Source organism: Mandrillus leucophaeus, unplaced genomic scaffold (genome assembly GCF_000951045.1).
Source record: "Mandrillus leucophaeus isolate KB7577 unplaced genomic scaffold, Mleu.le_1.0 Scaffold40, whole genome shotgun sequence".
In the NCBI taxonomy this organism is placed as follows: domain Eukaryota; kingdom Metazoa; phylum Chordata; class Mammalia; order Primates; family Cercopithecidae; genus Mandrillus; species Mandrillus leucophaeus.
The window spans coordinates 4,197,950-4,218,921 of record NW_012104254.1 but is presented as its reverse complement, the minus strand read 5'-3'; the positions used below and the strand labels follow the sequence as shown (position 1 = coordinate 4,218,921).

The 20,972-nt window shown below is 38.9% G+C and overlaps 1 protein-coding gene across 7 annotated transcripts in view; it reads right to left on the bottom strand.

Moving 5' to 3' along the window:
• Positions 1-2,376: 2,376 nt before the first annotated feature.
• The window catches only part of CHN1 (chimerin 1), a 176,239-nt gene continuing 157,643 nt past the window's right edge, over positions 2,377-20,972 (bottom strand). For 3 of the 7 annotated variants that reach the window (XM_011991870.1, XM_011991875.1, XM_011991873.1), the window contains 5 exons: positions 15,161-15,334; positions 14,361-14,438; positions 11,819-11,956; positions 4,676-4,781; positions 2,377-3,277 (listed from right to left, as the gene is read on the bottom strand). In XM_011991870.1, coding sequence (XP_011847260.1) covers positions 3,106-3,277; positions 4,676-4,781; positions 11,819-11,956; positions 14,361-14,438; positions 15,161-15,334 — 668 coding nt within the window. In that variant the 3' untranslated portion in view covers positions 2,377-3,105. The remainder of the gene's footprint in view (positions 3,278-4,675; positions 4,782-11,818; positions 11,957-14,360; positions 14,439-15,160; positions 15,335-20,972) is intronic. The other 4 variants (XM_011991871.1, XM_011991872.1, XM_011991874.1 and 1 more) reach the window with 4 other exon arrangements.

Sequence of the window (20,972 nt, the reverse complement as noted above, 5' to 3'; positions counted from 1 at the left end):
AGAGAATGCAAGTGAGAACTAGATCTCTAAAAATTAGGCTGACAGATCCTTGCTGATGCCAGACTCCTTAGCATTCCCCTCTACCACAATGCATGCCAGCTAAGGGGCAGAACCAACTTGGATGTTCAGTGGGCGTGTGATGCATGGTGATGACATACATGAAGGGCACTACCACTTCGGCTCAACTCTAATGGACCAATGTGAGTGCCATGCAGTTGTTACGGACAAATCAAGCTATAAAAACACTTTTTGCTCTTTAAGTGGACTTGCCCATAATATATAATCAGCTGTGGGGCAGTAGCCTCTAAATAATTTTATTTAAAACGATCAGAACCCAAAACAAAAGATATAAAAAAACATCACACACTGGGGCCTATCATGGGGAGGGGGGAGGGGGGAGGGATTGCATTGGGAGTTATACCTGATGTAAATGACGAGTTGATGGGTGCAGCACACCAACATGGCACAAGTATACATATGTAACAAACCTGCACGTTATGCACATGTACCCTACAACTTAAAGTATAATAATAATAAATTTTAAAAAAAAGATATAAAAAACAAAAAACTCACAAAAGGAAATTTAAAAAAAAAAAAACAAGATGATCGGAACCCTGAACCTAATTTATTCAGAGGGCCTCTATTTGACCTCATCAAGTAACCAGAAACATCTTGATAAATATCCATTCTTCCAATTACAGAAACGTTTTAAATCTCAATTCAGTGAAGGACTAGTTCTTCTGGTCAGCTGATATAACTGGCATTTAAAGACAAAAAAATGTAAAAGGGAAGTCTTTGGTTTCCCAATATATAAACAAAAATGATATCCAGAAAACTGAGATGATGTAGAACTTAGCATTCAGGGCAAAGTATCTGTAGTGCTGTCAAACCTGTGGGTGATGGTGGAGTGGTTTATTGGTTCCTTCTCTCACTCCTGATTGTGTTAGAAATAGAAACATCTGCCTCATCATAAAAAGTCATGATTTAAGAAATCTCCCACTGGTCATAGAAAGATATGTGTAGAAGATCCTGGTTAATCATTGGGCAAAACCCTCCCTAGGCAACTGGGAATTGTTTCTTCAAGGAAGTGTCACCCAACAGTCCAAGCATGTTCACAGATGAAGTAGCTGTTATTTCTTTCTATACATCCTGAGGGTATGAACCACACATCCTTCTGTGTAAAAACATACTAAGCACATTCTTCACAGAGCCAGTAAGCAATAACTGTCTGAAGACTTGCTCAGAACTTTCTCTGAACATCTGCTTCCTATTTACTATGACCTTCTGCTCCAAATATACCTCTAATTCTAGTAAGTGCCTGCTCTAAAGTCGAACATTTCTCTCAGGAAAAAATGGTGAATCCATTCTAATAAAGCATACTCCTTTACAACCAAATTTCTCTTTTAAAACTTTGTAGAAAACTGACTTCAGCAACGAACACATAGCAGTCCAATTGGTTTACTTAACCCAGGGACAGATTCGTTTGATCAGATTTCTCAGATTTCTCATATGAACTGTGTTTGATGAAGCACTGCCTTGCTGTTTAGTGCCTTTTAGTGGCCTCCATTTAAAAAAAAAAATTCTATGCTATACAAATCTCTGTATATTGTCAATCCATGTATTTGATGTTGCTCAGTGCAGTGGTGTTCTTCACAGGAGACTGACTGACTGGAGAGTTGAGATGGAATATCTACTGAATAAACCATATTTTTCTCAATATCAAGATTAATGAAAGCATACTATCAATTTCCTACTATAGCCTAGGGGCAAAAATATGGAAACAGTCCATATTTTCATCAGTTCCCATTATTTTTGGAATAATCTTAAAAGTTTGAACATGTGTCTTTTATTGTTAAAAATCTGAAAGAAGGATGGAACTTTTGTTCTAGAAGGGCGTTCATCTGATAGGCACAGAAACGTTGGCTCCAAGCCACACAGGTGGCCAGTGACAGTACCAGGCCCAGAATCCGGGCTCCTGGCCCCTAGCTGCAGACCCCTTCTCTGGCCACCAGGCTGCCCTCTGGGGCTTATCTCTCAGGCAGCCTTGTCAGCTCAATGCATGTCGATGTCGTACATTTTTGACAAATCAAATGTTTAGAAGAAGTCACTCTTTTTAGTTAGCCTCTTTCTTCTTCTGAGAGCTCTGGAAGGAACTCCTGCCCAACCCCTCGTTAAAAAGTGTGAAGAAAATATTTTCTAGATTTCTGCCAGAGTAATACAAGAAGAAAAATAAATATAATTAATGGTTGTTCTAACTGTAAGCAGTTTTAAATGATTATTTTAGGAGCTTATCACTTTTAACAGTAAACAAAAGAGGTCAGAAGAAGTACTCGGTATTTAATAAATGGCCAAACACATTTTCCCGAATATTCTTCCAGAAAAAAGTAAGCTATCAATATTTTTGAGTTCTAAAGGCCAATTTAATAAATAAATGCATGCCAGAAAAAATACAAAATTACAACTGAAAACCAATAATAATTTAACAGAAAATGCTGTGTTGTACACTTTTTATTGGTATGGATAACTTATTAAAGTAACAAATCTGAAAACACCTTTTGCTGGAAAGAAAGTACTATGTTAGAGAAGAACTAAGAGAAACCAGAAATCATTTGCAAAATGTAGGCATGTGATATGGTCTATGGTAATGCAACAGCCAGAGGTGCTGTTTTATCCATTTGTGTGTGCATGTTTGTACAAGCATCAGAAACCAATGACATAGACCCCAAAAGCAAAGTCACAACAGGCTTACTCTGTGAAACATGCTGGATTACAAGCACAGACTACCCAGGACGCAGAGGCGGTGCAGGCGCAGGTTTGTTGTTTCTTCTGTATGGGGTTTCCTTGCCAGATAGGGGGCTAATCATGCAATAGCTTGAGTTTCTCTGAACGTGATAAACACCCAGGATTACTAGAACCGGAAAGCGTGTGTTCACTGTTTTACAAGACAGCTGAGCGGTGCTACAAAAACAACAAAGTTCCTTCACTTTAATCTGGTTATATGCCCAAACCTCTAATCAAGAAATAATGCAGCTACAGGAGCAAATTAAATTACTATAAAACATTCCTTCATCTGTAAAACATTTCTTTTCCCCTCAAATTAAAAATTTAAAATAAAATGTCTTCGTTTTTGATAAGCAGCTCCACCACCAGTCTCTGATATCGTATATCATTCAATGCAGCCATGGCATCTAGTTCTGGAGATCTCATAAGGGTGGGTCCAAAGACGATTCCAAGGTTCTCTGCATTCATAAGATTCTCCTTTTCGTGGAGGGTCACTCTGAAAAATGCAAGTACCAGGAATAAATGACTTTGTGTAAGCCACATGTTCTTCATTGTGCTTGAACACTAAAACAACAAGATTCACAATAAAAGTTTGCATCTACTTATCAACAGGTTATTTCTCTGTAATATCAAAGTACTGACTTTCCCTAAAGTAAACGATGTTAAGAGATAATTTAAACTTGTGGTGATCACTGAGGCTCAAGCCTGTGTTAATGTGCTGGACTGTATGGATTCAGTTCTATCTATGGATCCTCCTGCCACAGCCCACAGCCCACAGCCCACAGCCTATAGTTCTAAACCTACATTTGCAAATAGCTGAGAAGGAACTGGGTCACCTTGATTTAATCCACCCACTCTCCCTTCACTCTGGCTGTCTTTGCTATAGAGTAGTTTTGCAAGTAGACAGTTGAATAAGTGTCTAGGGAGAGAACAGCAGCGACAGTAATAAGCAATGGCTATGGGTAGGCAGCATCGTCAGGGAGGGTATGTGTTTATATGCTTTTTACCACTGCACAGTAGCACAGAGAATATCATTTGAGAGTTAGTCCTTTGTTTTAGCATGGAACACTTAATTACATCCCAATAGGAAGCAAACCTGAATTTATAAGTGAAGTTGTAAGCACATTAAACAAAGGTTTTAAATGAGAGGAAAAATTTAAACATTCATGAGTGACTAAAATATCATTTTTGTATAACTCATGCCTTTGGCCACAAATGTATTTTTGTTTCTGATTGGTTTTAAATTTTGAAAACCTAAAACTACCAAAACTTGGTCATATAATCTGGAAACCTTTGCTTCAACTGATAGAAACCAAGGGTGACCGAGTAAGGGAGTAAACTGCATGACTATCAATCGCCTGAAAACATCAAACCACAACTAACTGAAATACCTTTTCTTTCCTCCCTTTATCCCTTACTTCTTTACTGCACCACTTTTTACATCAGTTTGCAGTATTGGCAACATTAATGCAATAATCAAAAAATCCCATCACCAAGTTTGAAGTGCTTTTTTTGGAGCAATAAGACAGGAAAAGTGAGCTGCCTTGCAAGTTCTAAGTTGCTTTCTTCTTGCTTTATTATGCAAAGGTCTCTGCAGCCACAACTCTCTCCACAAAAATTAGTGCACGTCCTTGGCAGAATATTGGTATTTCTAGCATATCTGCAAACATATACTGAAACTGCAAATCCATTTATAACACAATCAAGTCTGTACTCAGCATTGTAGTGTAAAATATTTTTAGCATTCCTTCTCAACTAGTACAATTTCACAAGACAATATAGCTATGCATTTATTCATTCAATAGATCATTTGTCCTTTCTTTCACCCTTCATTTCATTTTGTCCTTAAAATTTGGATGCAATACAAGTATAAGACTCAAAGTCTGTAACTTGCCTCTTTAGATGTGCCATGAGGTACCGGAGGGTTTCGCAGTGAGCAGGTGGCAGTAGTTTCAGTGCTTCATGAAGGGTTTCCAATTGCTCATCAGGATCCATAATTTCTAAAATGGCAAGTTGAATACCAAGAAGAAAAGCATTAACACAAAATTGATACAAATGGTTCACTGAATTCTATTCTTGTGATAATCCTCTGAAACTGGTAAGAAATGCTTTCTTATAATTCCTTGTCCAACAGCTTCGGAAATTATTTTTAAGGTTCAAGTCCAGATTTCCAAAGGCTCTTAGTTTCAATGTGGCAACACTATTTACTTGGACTTTTGGGGATGGAGGGAAAATCTAATTTTGTCACTTGAGTGTCTTGGAGTCTGACAACTTCAGAAATTGGACATTGAATACAGGATGTAACTACAAAAAATTCAGACATGTCGACACAGATAAAAACTTATACATGCAAATGAAGTAACCTTAGAATAATACTTACAGGATGGTACACTGCTTAAAATATCCATTTTCAGCAATGGTATACTAACCATGTCACTCCATTACCCACTCTGACCCCAGGAAAGTCTTATTAATTGATATTCATACTTTTTTCTTTTTAAACCAAAACATGTACCATCCAACATTTACTTGCTTTATTCATTATGTTTAATTTTAAATTACTTTGTTTTATATAGAAAAATCAAATCTACCTTCAAAATGCAAAATTTTCTATGACTCAGACATTCAGAAGAATGCACGGCAGACTTTGAAGGCACTTCCAAGTGTTTTGCCTGATGGCGGGAGCCCTGAAATAAATGTGACTCTTCCAAAGGTGTAAATTTTGAAGGGAACCATCTACATTTGAATGTTTTAGTTCCCAATGAACAAAACCCCAGCACATTCCTTTGAGGTCAGACTGCATTCAATTCATTAGTCATCTGTATAACTGAAAACAACATATTTGGAATTCTGTAATCTCAAAAAAAGAGCACCACAGTACATTCCTGCTTCTACTCAAATGTCAAAGGATGGGGTGCTTTTAAAAGTTGGGTTAGGCCGGGTGCGGTGGCTCACGCCTGTAATCCCAGCACTTCGGGAGGCTGAGGCGGGTGAATCATGAGGTCAGGAGTTCGAGATCAGCCTGGCCAACATGGTGAAACCCCCATCTCTACTAAAAATTAGACAGGTGTGGTGGCGGGTGCCTGTAATCCCAGCTACTCGGGAGGCTGAGGCAGGAGAATTACTTGAACCTGGGAGGCAGAGGTTGCAGTGAGCTGAGATTGTGCCACTGCACTCTAAGACCGGGTGACACAACAAGACTCCATCTGGCGGGGAAAAAAAAATTGGGTTTCAAGGTAATTTCAATGAGACTACATGCTGCTGAGTCCTAATCAGGATGGCGGCCTTGAAATGCTATGAAGACTACATCTGACCAGAATGCAACATCCAGGACACAAGACCAAAAATCCTAGTGTTTCCAACTTATAAAACAAACCAACTCAATGGTAATGAATTGAAGTCAGGTAAAAATTGGTGTAAGATGAATGTGAAAATTTCCTAGCATTGGTAAAGCAGATGTGATTTCAGAAACTGAACAATGACTGAAGCTTTTTAATTCAAACAAACTTTGACCATTTTACAATCTCTACCCAAAATTTCCTCATAGTTCCTGGCTCATTTCTTTGAATGAAGAATGGATTTGCTTTTTGCCATGATAAATGATGTATGGTCTCTGAACTTCGGGGCCTTTAAAAAGTGCCAATTTATAACAGTGGTGCCAGCTCAGATACTGAAATTTAATCATCGAATTTCTAGAATAAAAGAATACTCCACTTACTATAACAACCACTAGTTAGGGTTTTTGTTTGTTTTTTGAGACAGCTCTGTCACCCCAGCTGCAGTGCAGTGGCATGATGATGGTTCACTGCAGCCTTGACTTCCTGGGCTCAAGTGATCCTCCTGCCTCAGCCTTCCAAGTAGCTGGGACTGTAGGTGTTGCCACCACCACGTCCAGCTAAATGTTACTCTTTTTTTTTTGGAGACGAGGTCTCACTATGTTGCCCAGGTTGGTCTCAAACTCCTGTGCTCAAGCGATCTCAGCCTCTCAAAGTGCTGGGATTACAGGTATAAACCACTGCACCCAGCTCTAGTTTTTACTATAAGATAAATTAATTTGAAACTACACAAATCTGGAAATTAAAGAATAACCGTTTCCTTTTAATTCCCACAGTTAATCTCTGTAGGGAGAACTGTGAGACAGTGTTACCGGGCGAGCAAAAAAAAATCTGCGCATGGCGAGTTTACTTGCTACTGAGGGTGACTGACAATAAACCATGAATATGACATATTATAGTTACACGATTGGAATGAGGCAAGTGCGATGGGAAATACAGCAGGATAAAAGCATCGGAAGTATTGGGGCGTTGCAATTTTAAGTGGTGTGGTCAGGATAGACCTCAATGGTAATGAGCCATGTGGAGATCTGGAGAAAGACAGCGCTGGTGGAGGAGCAGCCATGCAGAGATCCTGAGGAGAGAGGATGCCTATAATGTCTGAGGAAAAGCGGGGAGCCAACTGTGGCTGCCAGTTGAGTGAAGAGGGGGATATTAGCAGGTATGGTCAGAAGGGCAACAGGGCACTTGATCATGTCAAGCAATGCAGGCTATTTTAAGGATTTAGCATTTACTAAGATAAATGGGAAGGTTAGCAACAAAGAAAGGTCACGATCTGACATGTATTTTTCAGTTATCTGTACTCTGGCTGGCCAATGGAAAACAGACTGGAAGGCAAAGAATAAAAGCAGAAAGACCATTCCAGTAATTATTAAAAACATCCAGGTGAAGAATGACAGTAGCTTGGACCAGCGGGTATCAGTGAAGGTGATAAGAATTTTTTGGATTCTGGGTATATTTTGAAGGTGGAGTTCATTGGATTCCTGACGAAGGATGTATGAGAAACAGAAGAATCATGAATGATCCGAGTTTTTGGCTTTGGCAGCTGCGAGGACGAGGCCTCTGTTAACTGAGATCGGAAAGACTGTGGGTGGAGGAGGTTTGGTGGAGAAAAGTTCCATTTGAGATGTTTGTCAGGCATTCAAATGAACATGCTGACTGTGGATTAATCTGGTGTTCAGGGAGAGGACATTTACATCTCCAGGCTGGAGATATACATTTGGAAACAAATGACAAAATGCACTGAATATACTGAGATCAAATTGGCAGACATTCTTCCCTGGAACTCATTTCTCCTTTTCTTCCACTTACTAAAGTATTACCCATTACCATTTTTTAGAGAACACAACTCTTTAGCCGTAAGAAGCATAATTTGAGAGAAATAGACAAAATGGAATGTATTCAGAGATGAATGACCATCAATTGTCAAATATACAAAATACACATGGAAAAGGGTGAGGCCAAGAACACTGCTAATGGGAGGGAGTTATTAAATAAAAATAGGCAGATTTCTGTTGTACACAGAAGGGCTTCATGACTGTTACATCTGTCCACCAGTGAACTGGCTGCCTCTGGAAGCAGTGAGTGAGCTTGCAGGAACTAAATATTTCAAAAAGAATGTTTTATAGAAGAGAGTCTAGCTGCATGACCCCTTAGAATATGTTCAAACTCTAACATCCTACAGTTCTCAATATAAAATTATAAGTTGACTTATTCAACAAATATTTATTACACCTATTATGTAAGTAAGGGACTATCACAGGTACTGTGGGAAAAGGAACATGAGCGAGAACTCCTCCCTTTAAAAGGGATTCCCGTGAAGTAGGAAGACAAAACGTAATTATAACCTTCCAGCATGAAGGAAGGAGGCAGTAAAGATATCCAATTAGAGGTGATGGGAATCAGAGGGAAAAGACGGTCTGCAGCTGAGAGGTCCAGGGAAGAGCAGATGGCATTAGAGGATGGCCTGGAAGGATCTGGAAAATGTGAACACTGTCGGAGAAGGAAATAAAGACTCTAAGCCCATAAAGATCTAATTAAAAGCTCTTCTACAGTATGTCTAGTTAATTTTACATAGAGAAACTTGAATACAAGAAGATTAAAACTTAGCAAAAGGGGTGGCTCAGTGGCAGGGCTGAGGAAACACTAACAAGTTCTCCTTCCCAGGCTTCTCTTCCAGAAATTTCAAGTTGCTTGGGACCAAGAACCCTGGGTTTTATTTGAGTTGATCTGACTCACTCAAGGTTACACACTGAGACAAGTAGCTTTTCTAAGATGCTCTGGGAACAGAGCTCTCAGAATCCTTGGCCAGAGGAAGATTTCTCCCCTCATTACCATGAGCGCAACTTTGGTAGTGCTGTTTCCATCGTGACCAGGAAGCATCCATAATGCTGGGTTACTGGAGGCTCTGTGAGAAGCACCTGTCCTTTTATCCTAGGGCAGCAATGTCTTAACTGATGGGGAGAGGGAATGAGGAACAGGGGGGTTAGTGAACCCAGACTTCAGGTGGGTTTATCATGGAGTTTCCAGGGGCTTTGGAAGAACTTCCAGCTGTAGCATGGGATGATCTGGCCTTCTCCACCCTTGCTTTCCTTCTTTCATTTCCTGCGGTCACTCCCTTCCAGCTTTAAAGTTGCAGGTTCCTCCAAGAAGGCAGCAAAAGCAGAGCTCAAACAGCTTTTGTAGAAGAAAAGTTTAATGTAAATTCTGGTTTTTTTGTTGTTGTTGGCAAAGGATGCTAATAAACGCCAGAGACATTTTTAGGAGCTGAGAGAGAAAAAAATTTTGGAGACTATATCTGCATTAGGAAGGATCATTTAACCCTGTCTCTCATTTGAAAGGGGTTCTTTCCTTCCTTCCTTTCCTTGTGTAAGTCTCATTCCCTGTTCTATCAAGTGAGCCAGGCAGTGTGACAGAGTGGGTTAAGCAAGGGCTCTGACCTTGGAAATGTGTGTGAATGCCAGTGCCACCTCCCCTAGTGAGCAATGTGACCTTACACAATTTACTGATACTCCATCACATCTCCTCCTTTCTAAAATTACATCATGGATGTAAAGTGCTCGTCTATGGCACCTCGTCTATGCTCTATAAATGTTAATTTCTCTCATCTTTCTTATCTGCCTTTTAAGAGAATGGCTGTATCTGCACATCTACAGAAACTTACTCTACTGCCAGAAGAGAGTGTACAAGGACACAATGTTCCACAAACAAGATATTGCTATCAAACATGTACAACAAACATTTATATTATATATCAATATTATGCCAGGGTTTTTGGTGTCACATAAATCAAGACATCCAAATAGCTGAAATTATAAGGAGAAATTTCTACCTTGATTTCCAAAAGTTTCTTTCTTATGATGTGGTTTCCAGAGTTCTCTGAGAGGTGAGATAAGGGGTGCTAATTTTGGATGAGAAGGCTGTTTCAGAAACAAACTCCACAGTGATGACAAATGATTTGGAAGGACAATAAAAAGAGATTTTTTTCAGCAGCTAAGGTGGGTGTGAGGAAAGGCGAGGTCATTTGGAATTGTGGGGGCAAAGGCCTCAAAATCCAAGAGGAAGCTTGGCTTTTACTTCTTCCTAGATATGGCGGTATGTGGAGTTCAGAACCTGGGTTTGCATCACTGCTTTGTCCTCTGCTGATCGTGTGCCCTGGAGTTAGGCATACAGCCAAGCTTCAGTTTTACTTCCAAGCAACAACAGAGTGGGAACTCACCCACTTTCAGTGGGATCAGAGTCCTGGGGATCACAGCACACCGTGGACTGCGCAGCTTTTCACAGGCTCTGTGTGTGTGTGTGTGTGTGTGTGTGTGTGTTGCTTTCTAGATGAGTGGCAAAGAGACTTACCCATCTGGAGAGGAAATGTCTGCCCCATGAGACAAGGATGTGTGAGATCCCTCATACAAATTTTCATGATCAGCCCTGAGTTCATAAGAGACCTAGAATTTGTCATGCTTTCTAACCTAATGCTTTGAAAGAATTCAGTGTAATTCTCATGGCTGTTCTCTACATGGGAGCTTGAGCTGACCCACAAGAAATCAGGGCTCCATGGAACTAACCACAAAAATCCTCCATAAAAGCCCTGAAAGGGAAACTAAAATTTAGAACAAAGAAAGACTGTACTTCATGAAATTCCCAAGTCAAAAAGCAAATTAGTGTTACTAAGGAAGTGATGTTATCATTTAAAGATGAAGACAACATATGGTTTTAAAGAGAGAAAAGCAAAGTGACAGAAATAGCCTATCTTTTCCAAAAAAACTGGTAATGCTAATACTTAAAACCATTAAGAACTCCCTTCTTTAAAAAAATGAAGTGTGAATTACAGGTACGATTTTTACAGCATAAACTTTGACAAATAAACCTTTGCTTTTTCTCATTTTCATTTCAACTAGAATTTAAAAAAACTTCTTGATATAAAATAGTGCTTTTCAAAGTATGATCTGTGGGCCAGTGCCAGTTTGCTGTTAATAGTCTGCATTAACTTATATGAGTACAGAAACTGAGAATAAGAATTTAGAAACATATAGCAATCTGACAGAAATCTTATGCTTGCTGAATTTAATAAAAGATAGTTGGGTTTTTGTTTGTTTTTATTTCTTGAGACAGAGTTTTGCTCTTGTTGCCCAGTCTGGAGTGCAGTGGCGCAATCTCGGCTCACCATAACCTCCGCCCCAGGTTCAAGCAATTCTCCTGCCTCCACCTCCTGCGTAGCTGGGATTACAGGCATGCGCCACCACACCTAGCTAATTTTTTGTATTTTTAGTAGAGATGGGGTTTCACCATGTTGGCCAGGCTGGTCTTGAACTCCTGACTTCAGGTGATCTGCCTGCCTCGGCCTCCCAAAGTGCTGGGATTACAGGCATTAGCCACCACCGGCCTGGTTTTGTTTCTTTAATTTTACTTTTCCAGTTATTCATTTTTATTTTATTTTACAAAAGCATTGGCCTACGTCTAAAGAGCACTGGTATAAGCCTTATTTTGGAAAATGAGGTTTAGCACATTACAAAGAAGCTTCTCATAGTATTAAGTTATAAAATAATCTATGTTACAGAACAACGCAAAATTCTTGTGAGTATATTAACCATAGAGAGAGGCAAAGGGGAAATATTTCAAAAATGCATTCAAGTTAACCAGAAAACCAGGAAGAGTGATTACCAAGAGGAGGTTGTCAGGTTATTTGAAATACATGCATTCATACTTACTGGCAGATTCTATAAACTTAGGGTAGGCATCATATGTAATGAGTGGAATTGGCAAATCCCTGAAGTACAGTTTAAGTGCACCAGTGATAATGTTGATATCTTCATACATGTTCACAGAAATATCTGCCTTCTCACCATCTTTTAAGGATGTTGAAAGAAACAAAAATAAATATCTGGATTCACAGCACTGTTTTAATGAAAGACATATCTGCATATAAATCAGATTTTAAAGATTAGCAATGCTTCAGTTTTTAACATAAAGTTTAGTGTGCTACATGTCACATATTAATGATTAATTTTCTGTGAAAGAGCCTCTTCTGATCTCCAGCATGCCTCACCTGCCCTACCAGACAGGTTAAGCTCCCCAGTTATTACTGTTTTCCTTTATAGCCCTTATTAAAATAAAATCAATAGCTACTGTGTGATTATTATTTAAAGTGAGCCCTCCATGAGTGCAAGGACCAAGCGTACATGGTTAACCATCGTATCTAAAGTAAAGAACATGGTGCCTGGCATATAGTAGCTGCTTAATATTTTTGAGTTAACGAATCAATGGAAAATAGGTTTAGACAAGCTAGGAGCCTAAAAGAGTAACATGCCGGGGCTTCCTATGTATGTTGTTATTAAACTGGTTCTTTTAAAACCTGTTTTTTAGTAAGTATACACAAATACACAAATACATTCTTCCACCTGTATTATCTATTTACTTATTTTCTGTTTTGAAATAATGCAAACAAATCCTGGAATCTGATATCTACGTACTACATTCTAAGTAGGGCTATACCATATCAGCACAGTCTATAATATCTGTTTCCTGATTCTTTCTTTACTTTCTGCTCTTGCCTCCACCAGACTAGGGCTCTTCTGGGGTAAAGCTCATGAGATTTTATTTGCTTTGACCATGGATCTCTCACTGTACTTGTCACATAAGTATCTGTGATTCCACCAAAGGACAAAATGTAGCAGAGGTATAATGGCAGCTGCTGATGTCAGAGTAGTCAGCTTTCCGTTCAGTGACTAAGCTGGGGAAGATTTCCCCAAACTTGCCTTTTTACCTTGGCTCTTAAATGAGTTCATTCCAGCATCCTATGGATATTGTCTTCTTTCTTGGATCTCATTACTTGAGGTTTATGTCTCTCAGAAGTGATCATCCTTAATTATTCCAAATTATTTTGCTCTGTTTATTTGATATCCTATTCCTTTGAACATGCATGGAATTGGGCAGTATTTATATACAGAACTGATTTTAATGATCTGAGTCACTGGCTTCCTGTAACTCTTGTTAAAATCCTTTGCATCATTCCTACAGATCTTGCAGATGAGTGCTGGTACACTCATCTGCAAGATCTGGCCTTGGGAGGCCAAAGACTGGCCCCCAGCAGTGTGGCTACAGGAAGCCAAGGTGAGCTCTCCATGAATTTTAAAATCTGTTACTGGTGTTTTCAGGTCACAAAATGGTTGTCTTATATTTTCAATAGAGGAAACTGTGCCATTTCTTTGTTCTCTGGGGTCCATAGGAACATTCAATTTCTTTGTCAGTGTGAATTTAGTTTTGAGACTCGTAGCCAGAGGCTGGGAATGGACATGCTCAGCTGTAGAGCTTCCAGAGTAAAGAGATGCTTCTTCCCGTTCAACCTGTCAGGGATTCAGGACTGCTCTTCCTGATGCTTATTCGGAGTGAATACACCATTACTTCACCTCCCTTTCTTTGCTCTTAATCACGTACTTGGGCTGGCCTTGTTTCCCTCAGGTTGGTAATGAATATTTAATTATTTTTGCTTTCTGCCTCTGTTGCCTACAGGAGGTCTGTGAAAGGGAGAGGTTTCTGTGATAGAACTGGAATACGTACTTGCAAAGGAAAGTAGTTCTTTAAAACATCACTAACTCTTACTCCTTTACTTCCTATCAAGGCTACAGGTCTTCTTTGGAACCACCTTGTTCTAGTCCTTAAAGCAAAGACAAATTGGAGAACCATGGAAGCAAATCTTAATTTAAATGTTAGCTAAGAAAATTAAACTCCACTGAGCTTTTCTTTGACTAGGCCCCTTCTCCTACAGTGGCGGATGGGAGCCCCACAGAAGGCTACTAAAGCTGCTTTCAGCTTTCTGGCCCCAACACACGAGTCCGGGCTTGGGTCTCAGCTCATCGAAGATGGTGATGAAGATGCCAGGGGGGCATGGATGATAGGCAGGGTGAGGTGGGTTAACTCAAGCCTGAGAAGCCTGAGATCTGTAATGGTATAGATCCTACTCTTTATTCTATTGTTTTTGGCGAACGTAATTGCTCTCTATTTTGGTGAACATGGACCAGCCTTGGATACTCAAATATTGGTAACATAGTTTTATTTTATACTTCTTTTGCACTCTGAAATTTGACTGTTTAATAATTACAACTCACAAAAAAGAAAAAATTATAAGCTAAGTTTTTAAATTTGGTATAATAATCATCGATGATTTAGAAAAAATAATGCAAAAAATACCTCATAAAAAATCTGGCAAAGAGTATTATTGTCTTAAGTTATGGAACATTGTGAAAAACATACCTCTGTCGAAAGCCATCTTGACATCTTCAATTAGGTCACTAAATCCTGATACTCGGTATAGTCCTTCAGAATTAAGACCTGACAAATAAAACTAGTTAGTTTCTCTGAATTATGTCTTTTCTTCAGATTTTAACTTTTCACACTTTAAGCTGGGAGGTAATGTGTCAGAAGAAATAAAATATACATGTTTAGAAATCTTTTCACACTCTTCTCCCAAAATAAAATGATTTCACACACAGTTCTTTAACTCTTACCTATTGTCACCTGAATATCATCTGGCTCATCATTTGGTCTAATTAAGTCAAATATATTAAGTCTTAAGGGAAATAATTCATCACCCCAATTACATCATAAATTCTTTTACATAACAGAAGACTAAGATAAAATATAGGCCTGTTTTTCCCAAGTGGGAAAGAATAATTAGGATGCAGCTCTGTTTTCGGCTTTAGATAGTTTCAGTAGAGCATTTACACTTTTGCTTCTTGAACCAAAGAAAAATATAAAAACTGAAAAATGAATTTGTCTTTACCTGTCAACTTTTGCAGACTGGAAGCATCATCTATAAATATATGTTTATATAAGCATATTTGCTATACTTGGTTAAATGTACCTTGAAATCAAGCTATTTAATTACTTGTTAAATTAATTCATTTCAGTCTTTGAGATCATTTGACATATGAAACCATTCCCCTCCAAATTACAGAAGACAACCGTATTGTGCAATGAGGTACCCAAAAGGCATCAGGACTGGTACTGGTAGTGAAAGGAGACCACTGCAACCCACACTGCAAATGCCTCACCTCTAGACTCAATCTCTCTGATGCACATGTCTACTACCATTGGCCGCTTAGTGGTGTGTGCTTTCACGAGCGTTGTAAGGTCACAGCTGTACACCTTTTTGACATGCTTCAAGTCTGGTTTACAGTCATTTGGGACCATCTTGGAACACTGCTTATGAACATTCAAACCACAATCTAAGAAAAGAATAAAGAAAGGAAACATTCAATATTATTTTCAGAGTTTTGAGCATTATGGAGTGTTAATTTGAGCAAAAGGCACTCCAGCTTGAATTAGGTTTTAAAGTGGACTAGACTCCAGCAGTTCCTTCTGGGTGGGAAAACAATATTCTCATCTTTTCTCTTGGAACGATTTGGTTATAAGCCAGGAGACCAGAATTCTTGCTCAGACTTCATCATTTAATTGCTATATGATCTCAGGAGAATACAATGAAAAATCAAAATTAGTAAGTGTTTAATTCAAAGTCCACAAAATATGTCAAATAGCCAATAAAAAATTAACCCATTTCTTTAAAGTTACATAAAAAGTTTATTTAATGTGGGGTATAATTGTATTCTAAGTATATGTGATATAAAGTGGAATTGGACCTCCAAAAGTAGGAGTATTCAGGGCCCTCTTAAAATGGTGCTGCTCAGGTTTATATCTATCCGTAATCCTCTCTATATATATGATAACTAATATATAAATTCCTCTAGTAGCTGGAAATAGCTGTAACTATTATTTATTGCTATACTATTACCAGCTAACATTTATTGAGGGCTTACTAGTGCCAGGCACTATTCTAAGTGCTTTACATTTATTATTTCACTTAAAACTCACAAAGCTCTATGAAACAGGTACTTTTTCCCCTCATATTATACCTGAGAAAACCAAGCACACAAGTAATAAGTAATTTACCCAAGGCCATGCATTTAGTACACAGTGCAGCAGAACTCAAGCCTATGGATGATTCTAGAGTCCACATTTTATTTTATTTTATTTTTTTTGAGACGGAGTCTTGCTCTGTCGCCCAGGCTAGAGTGCAGTGGCCAGATCTCAGCTCACTGCAAGCTCCGCCTCCCGGGTTCACGCCATTCTGCCTCAGCCTCCGGAGTAGCTGGAACTACAGGCGCCCGCCACCTCGCCCGGCTAGTTTTTTGTATTTTTTTTTAGTAGAGACTGGGTTTCACCATGTTAGCTAGGATGGTCTTGATCTTGTGACCTCGTGATCCGCCCGTCTCGGCCTCCCAAAGTGCTGGGATTACAGGCTTGAGCCACCGCGCCCGGCCGAGTCCACATTTTAAAAATGTTCACTGTTTAATTACAAAGGATATAGCTGAAAAGATGTACAGAATGAGGAATGGGGAAAGGAACGTGGTGGTTCCAGCCCTCCCTGGGTGCATCACCCTCTAGGAACCACCACATGTTCAGCTATCTGGAAGTCCCTAGAGTCAGTCTACAATTTTAACACCTAGACACATACTGCCTCTACTGAAGTTACTCTTTTGCTTTGCAATTTTACTTAGTTATAACTCCTAAGATGCCAGAAACCAAACATTTTCTAGTTAATATTGTGAGACACTTTATTTTTCAACAAGAAAAGCACAAAGACATTTTAGATGGGGTAGAGAGGAATACAAATATTTTGTTAAATTAGACTGCAGAGTGAGAAACCATACCTAAATAATTCAACTAAAATAAATGTCATTTTTATGTTTTAAAAGAACATAACCTATTTGTTTTTAAGTTCATAAAAACTCGATGTTGACCTCTTGTAAATCCAGTCCAAGTGGCGAATATATGATTTATAGCCAGGTCTTAAGGAAGTCAATTTGAAAATCGTACAATGCCATTCAGTTTTGCTTGCTGTTTCTGGCAGAAAAGGGATCCTAATATTCACCTCACAAAATTGTTATGAGAATTAATGAGCCAATGCATTCAGGTGCTTTGAATGTTGTAAAATGCTAGACAAATGCTGGTGATCATTATCATGACTTTTGGTAAAAGTTATTAGCTGTGATCTAGTTATATATAGCGGTAACAGTTAACAGAGACAAGGAAAATTAGCCAAAACTTACAAACAATATCATTGTTTCATTAAATGTGTAGACACTGACAACTTGAAGTAAGAATTTAAGGCCTGTGGCAACTCTAGGGAAAGAATTCATATGAACTGAACACCTCCAGGTACAAAGAAAGGCTAGGTGTCAAGTGAAGCTGGGTCTCTGCATATGTGTGGAAGATGGCATCACCAGTGCTAATGGTGCCAAAAGTTATCACCCCTAAGGAACGTCAGCTTGTGAATACAGAATGGCTTCCAGAACAAACAGCTCAATCTGCACTATCTGAACAAATGACCCAACACTATTCCATATCATTAATGTCCAAATGACTTCAGAACCAAGTCCCAAATTCTTCTTTATCTCTGTATTAGAGAATACATAAGAGATCTGATTCAATCATAAGGCAAACCAACTGTCCACTTAAAAGATCTCCTGTCTCCTGAATATTTTAATGTTTTGGGTAACTTTTATAACTTAGACTTCAGTCTAGAATTTATTAGCTATGTGATTTTGAGTGAGTTGCTCAAATTTTCTGTACCTCAGTTATGTAAAATGGGAACAATAATAGTATTTATTAGAGTTCATGTGAGGCTTCAATGTTAATATATGTAAAATGCATACCTGTAGTAAACTGTGTTTACCATAACTATGTTGTTGTTTAGAAAAATGAAATAACACTTTGAGAGGCTTTTTCTATGTAGTACCTCAAGGTTGTCAATCAGCTTAAGGTTAGAAGCTAAGTTGAACTCCAGGCTAAAAATTTCATATTTGTCAGATGTGAAGGCCAGGTCCTGAAAAGGAACTGGATAACTGGGGATACAGATGCTTCCATATCTACACTGTTCTTAATGTATTTCATTTCAATAAAAGGATCCCCAAGTAAGTAATGCATCATTTCTCTCTTGACTGCTTTTGCCATATTTGGGGAGTTTTCAGCTATTGATTTTTTCAAATATTTTTTCAGCCTCTCATTCTTTATCTTCTTTTGGGATTCCAACAATACAAATGCTTAAAAGTTTTGTTATGGTCCCACTGGTCTCTGAGGCTCAGTTCACTTTTTAAAATCTATTTTCTAAGCCAAGCATGGTGACTCACACCTATAATTCCAGCACTCTGAAAGGCTGAAGTGGGAGAACTGCTTAAGGCCAGGAGTTTGAGACAAGCCTAGGCAACATAGTGAGACCCTGTCTCTACAAAAATTTTTAAAAATTGGTGATTGTGGTGGTGTGTGCCTGTAGTTCCAGCTACTCAGCGGGCTTGAGGTAGGAGGATTGCTTGAGCCCAGGTGGTCAAGGCTGCAGTGAGCTATGATCACACCACTGCACCCCCGCCTGGATGACAGAGCGAGACCCTCTCTAAAAAAAAAAAAAAAAAAACCAAAAATTTAAAAAATACATATTTTCTCTTTGTTGTTTGACTTGGATAATTTCTACTGATCTTCACTTCAAGTTCATCTTCACTCTGTCATATCTGTTCTGCTACTGAGCCCATAATCCGGTGAGTTCCTTTTAGTTATTATATTTTTCAGTTCTAAAATTTCTATTTGGTTCTTCCTAATATCTATTTCTTTTCTGATATTTCCTTTTTTTTTCATTTGTTTCAAGAGCGTTCATAATTGCTTGTTGGGGCATTTTTTATGACAGCTGCTTTTCTTGTCTGATAGCAACATCAAGATGACACAGATATTGTAGTTATTGGTGTCTGTCAATTGTCCTTTTTTATTTAAGATTTTCCTTGTTATTTCCAGAGTAACTTTTGATGAGTAATTCTGAACTGTATCCTTGATATTTTGAGTATTATTTGACTCTCGTTCCTACTAAATCTTTAAAATTGTAGCCTGTAGTCAATCTGTTTGGATTTAGAATGCCCTTTTGTAGCCCGTGATCCAAATGTCAACCTAGTTTACAAAGTTTTTTTTAATACTACTGCAGTGCTATTGTTTCTGCCCCACTTGTCTATTACTGAAATGGCAGGACTCTGCTCCACATTCTCTGTGGCACTGGGTGGGAGGGAGAGTACTGCAGGTAGGGTTGAAGTCAAAGCTGTGCCCACAAACTTGGTTGGGGAATAGTACTATTTTACATGTAACTGCACGGTGGGCATAGATAGAGTTCTCACCACTCTCAGCTGCCTCATTACTGCAGGTTAGGGATGAAGATACAGCTCTCCCCATAGACTTGGGCTGAGGGTGCTGCTTCTACTATAGGGTGGGGAAGAAAGTCAGGATCCCACTCTCAAGCTCAGCAAAGGAGGGATACCAGTTTCTGCAAGGCAGGAATGGAAGGAAGCTAGGGTTCCACTCACAGGTTTGCAGTAGAGTGCACCACTGCTATTGCAAGACGGTGGTGGAAGACTAGGTTGTACCTACAGACTCTGCTGCTGCAGCATCCACTGACAAGGTGTAGCAGAAGGGTCTCTGTTTACCTAGAGAATGGAAGGTATGGCTGAAAGGTTTCTGTGTTGCTGGGCTGCCCTTTTCCCACTGCGTTAGGTAGAAAGAACAGCCTTTTTTGGGGATTATTTTTAATCTCTGCCAGTTGGCATTTATGGTTCGTGGGCTTCTCTGGTGACCAGGCTGGGATGCATTGGAGGTTAAAACAGACAAAATTAGCCACCAGGGAACTCACTGCTAGGCTGTGGAATCCTGAGGTGCTTAGTCTGCCTTTCAACTTTTACAGTCTTCTGATAGTTGATGTATATGTTTTGTCCAGTGCCTTTTGTTATAATTATCGGGAGTAATAAAAGCATATTTATCCACCTTGTCCAGAACTGGAAGAACTCTTATAACAATGTTTTAGAAGCATGAAATTCAACAAGCTTCAAAATCTAATAATAGTGTTGATATACTTCATACTTTAAGTGTAATACACACAGGTCACAGATTGAGTCAGAAAGGGCTCTTGGTAAAAAGCTATCCCAATATGTTCATTTCAAGCTGAAGACAATGAGGTTGAGAGAGGCTAAATGACTTGTTCAGGTTACTCAGCCAGAAAGTGCTAGAAGTGACTTTGAAATGTTAGATTGCTGATTCCCAGCCTGTCCTCTTCCCACTGGGTCATACACACCACTTTTCCCCACGTATACCATACAGTGTATCATGTACTCGTGGTTATATTTTCCATTATTGAAGATGAATTTGCTATTTTCAACCTCTTATTCAAAAATGTATATTGTACTCATTATTCATTGTATAGATTTGAGTTTAAAAAACACTGCTATATTTTACCCAAATGTCCCCTTATAGATATCTATATATATAATTGATCTGGTAGGGTTTTTAAAATGCAGTGATAAAACTTGTTTTGTTATATCTTTCCCTATGTATAAAAATCCAGTAGAAAGCAAAAAAGTAAAATTGTGATGCATATACATAAAACATCTGAATGGCACTAATGGTTTGGTATTGACTTTTTTCCTTTGAATGTTTGGAGTCATCCCCCAATTTTTTTTTTTTTTTTTTTTTTAAACAGGGTCTCACTCTGTCACCCAGGCTGGAGTCAATGGCGCGATCTTGGCTCACTGCAACCTCTGCCTCCCGGTTCAAGTAATACTCATGCCTCAGCCTCCTGAGTAGCTGGGACTACAGGCACGCGCCACTATGCCCAGCTAATTTTTTGTATTTTTAGTAGAGATAGGGTTTCACCATATCAGCCAGGCTGGTATTGAACTCCTAACCTCAGATAGTCCACCCGCCTTGGCCTCCCAAAGTTCTGGGATTTATAGGTGTGAGTTACCACGTCCAGCATTCATCTCCCATTTTAAACATCAGCAG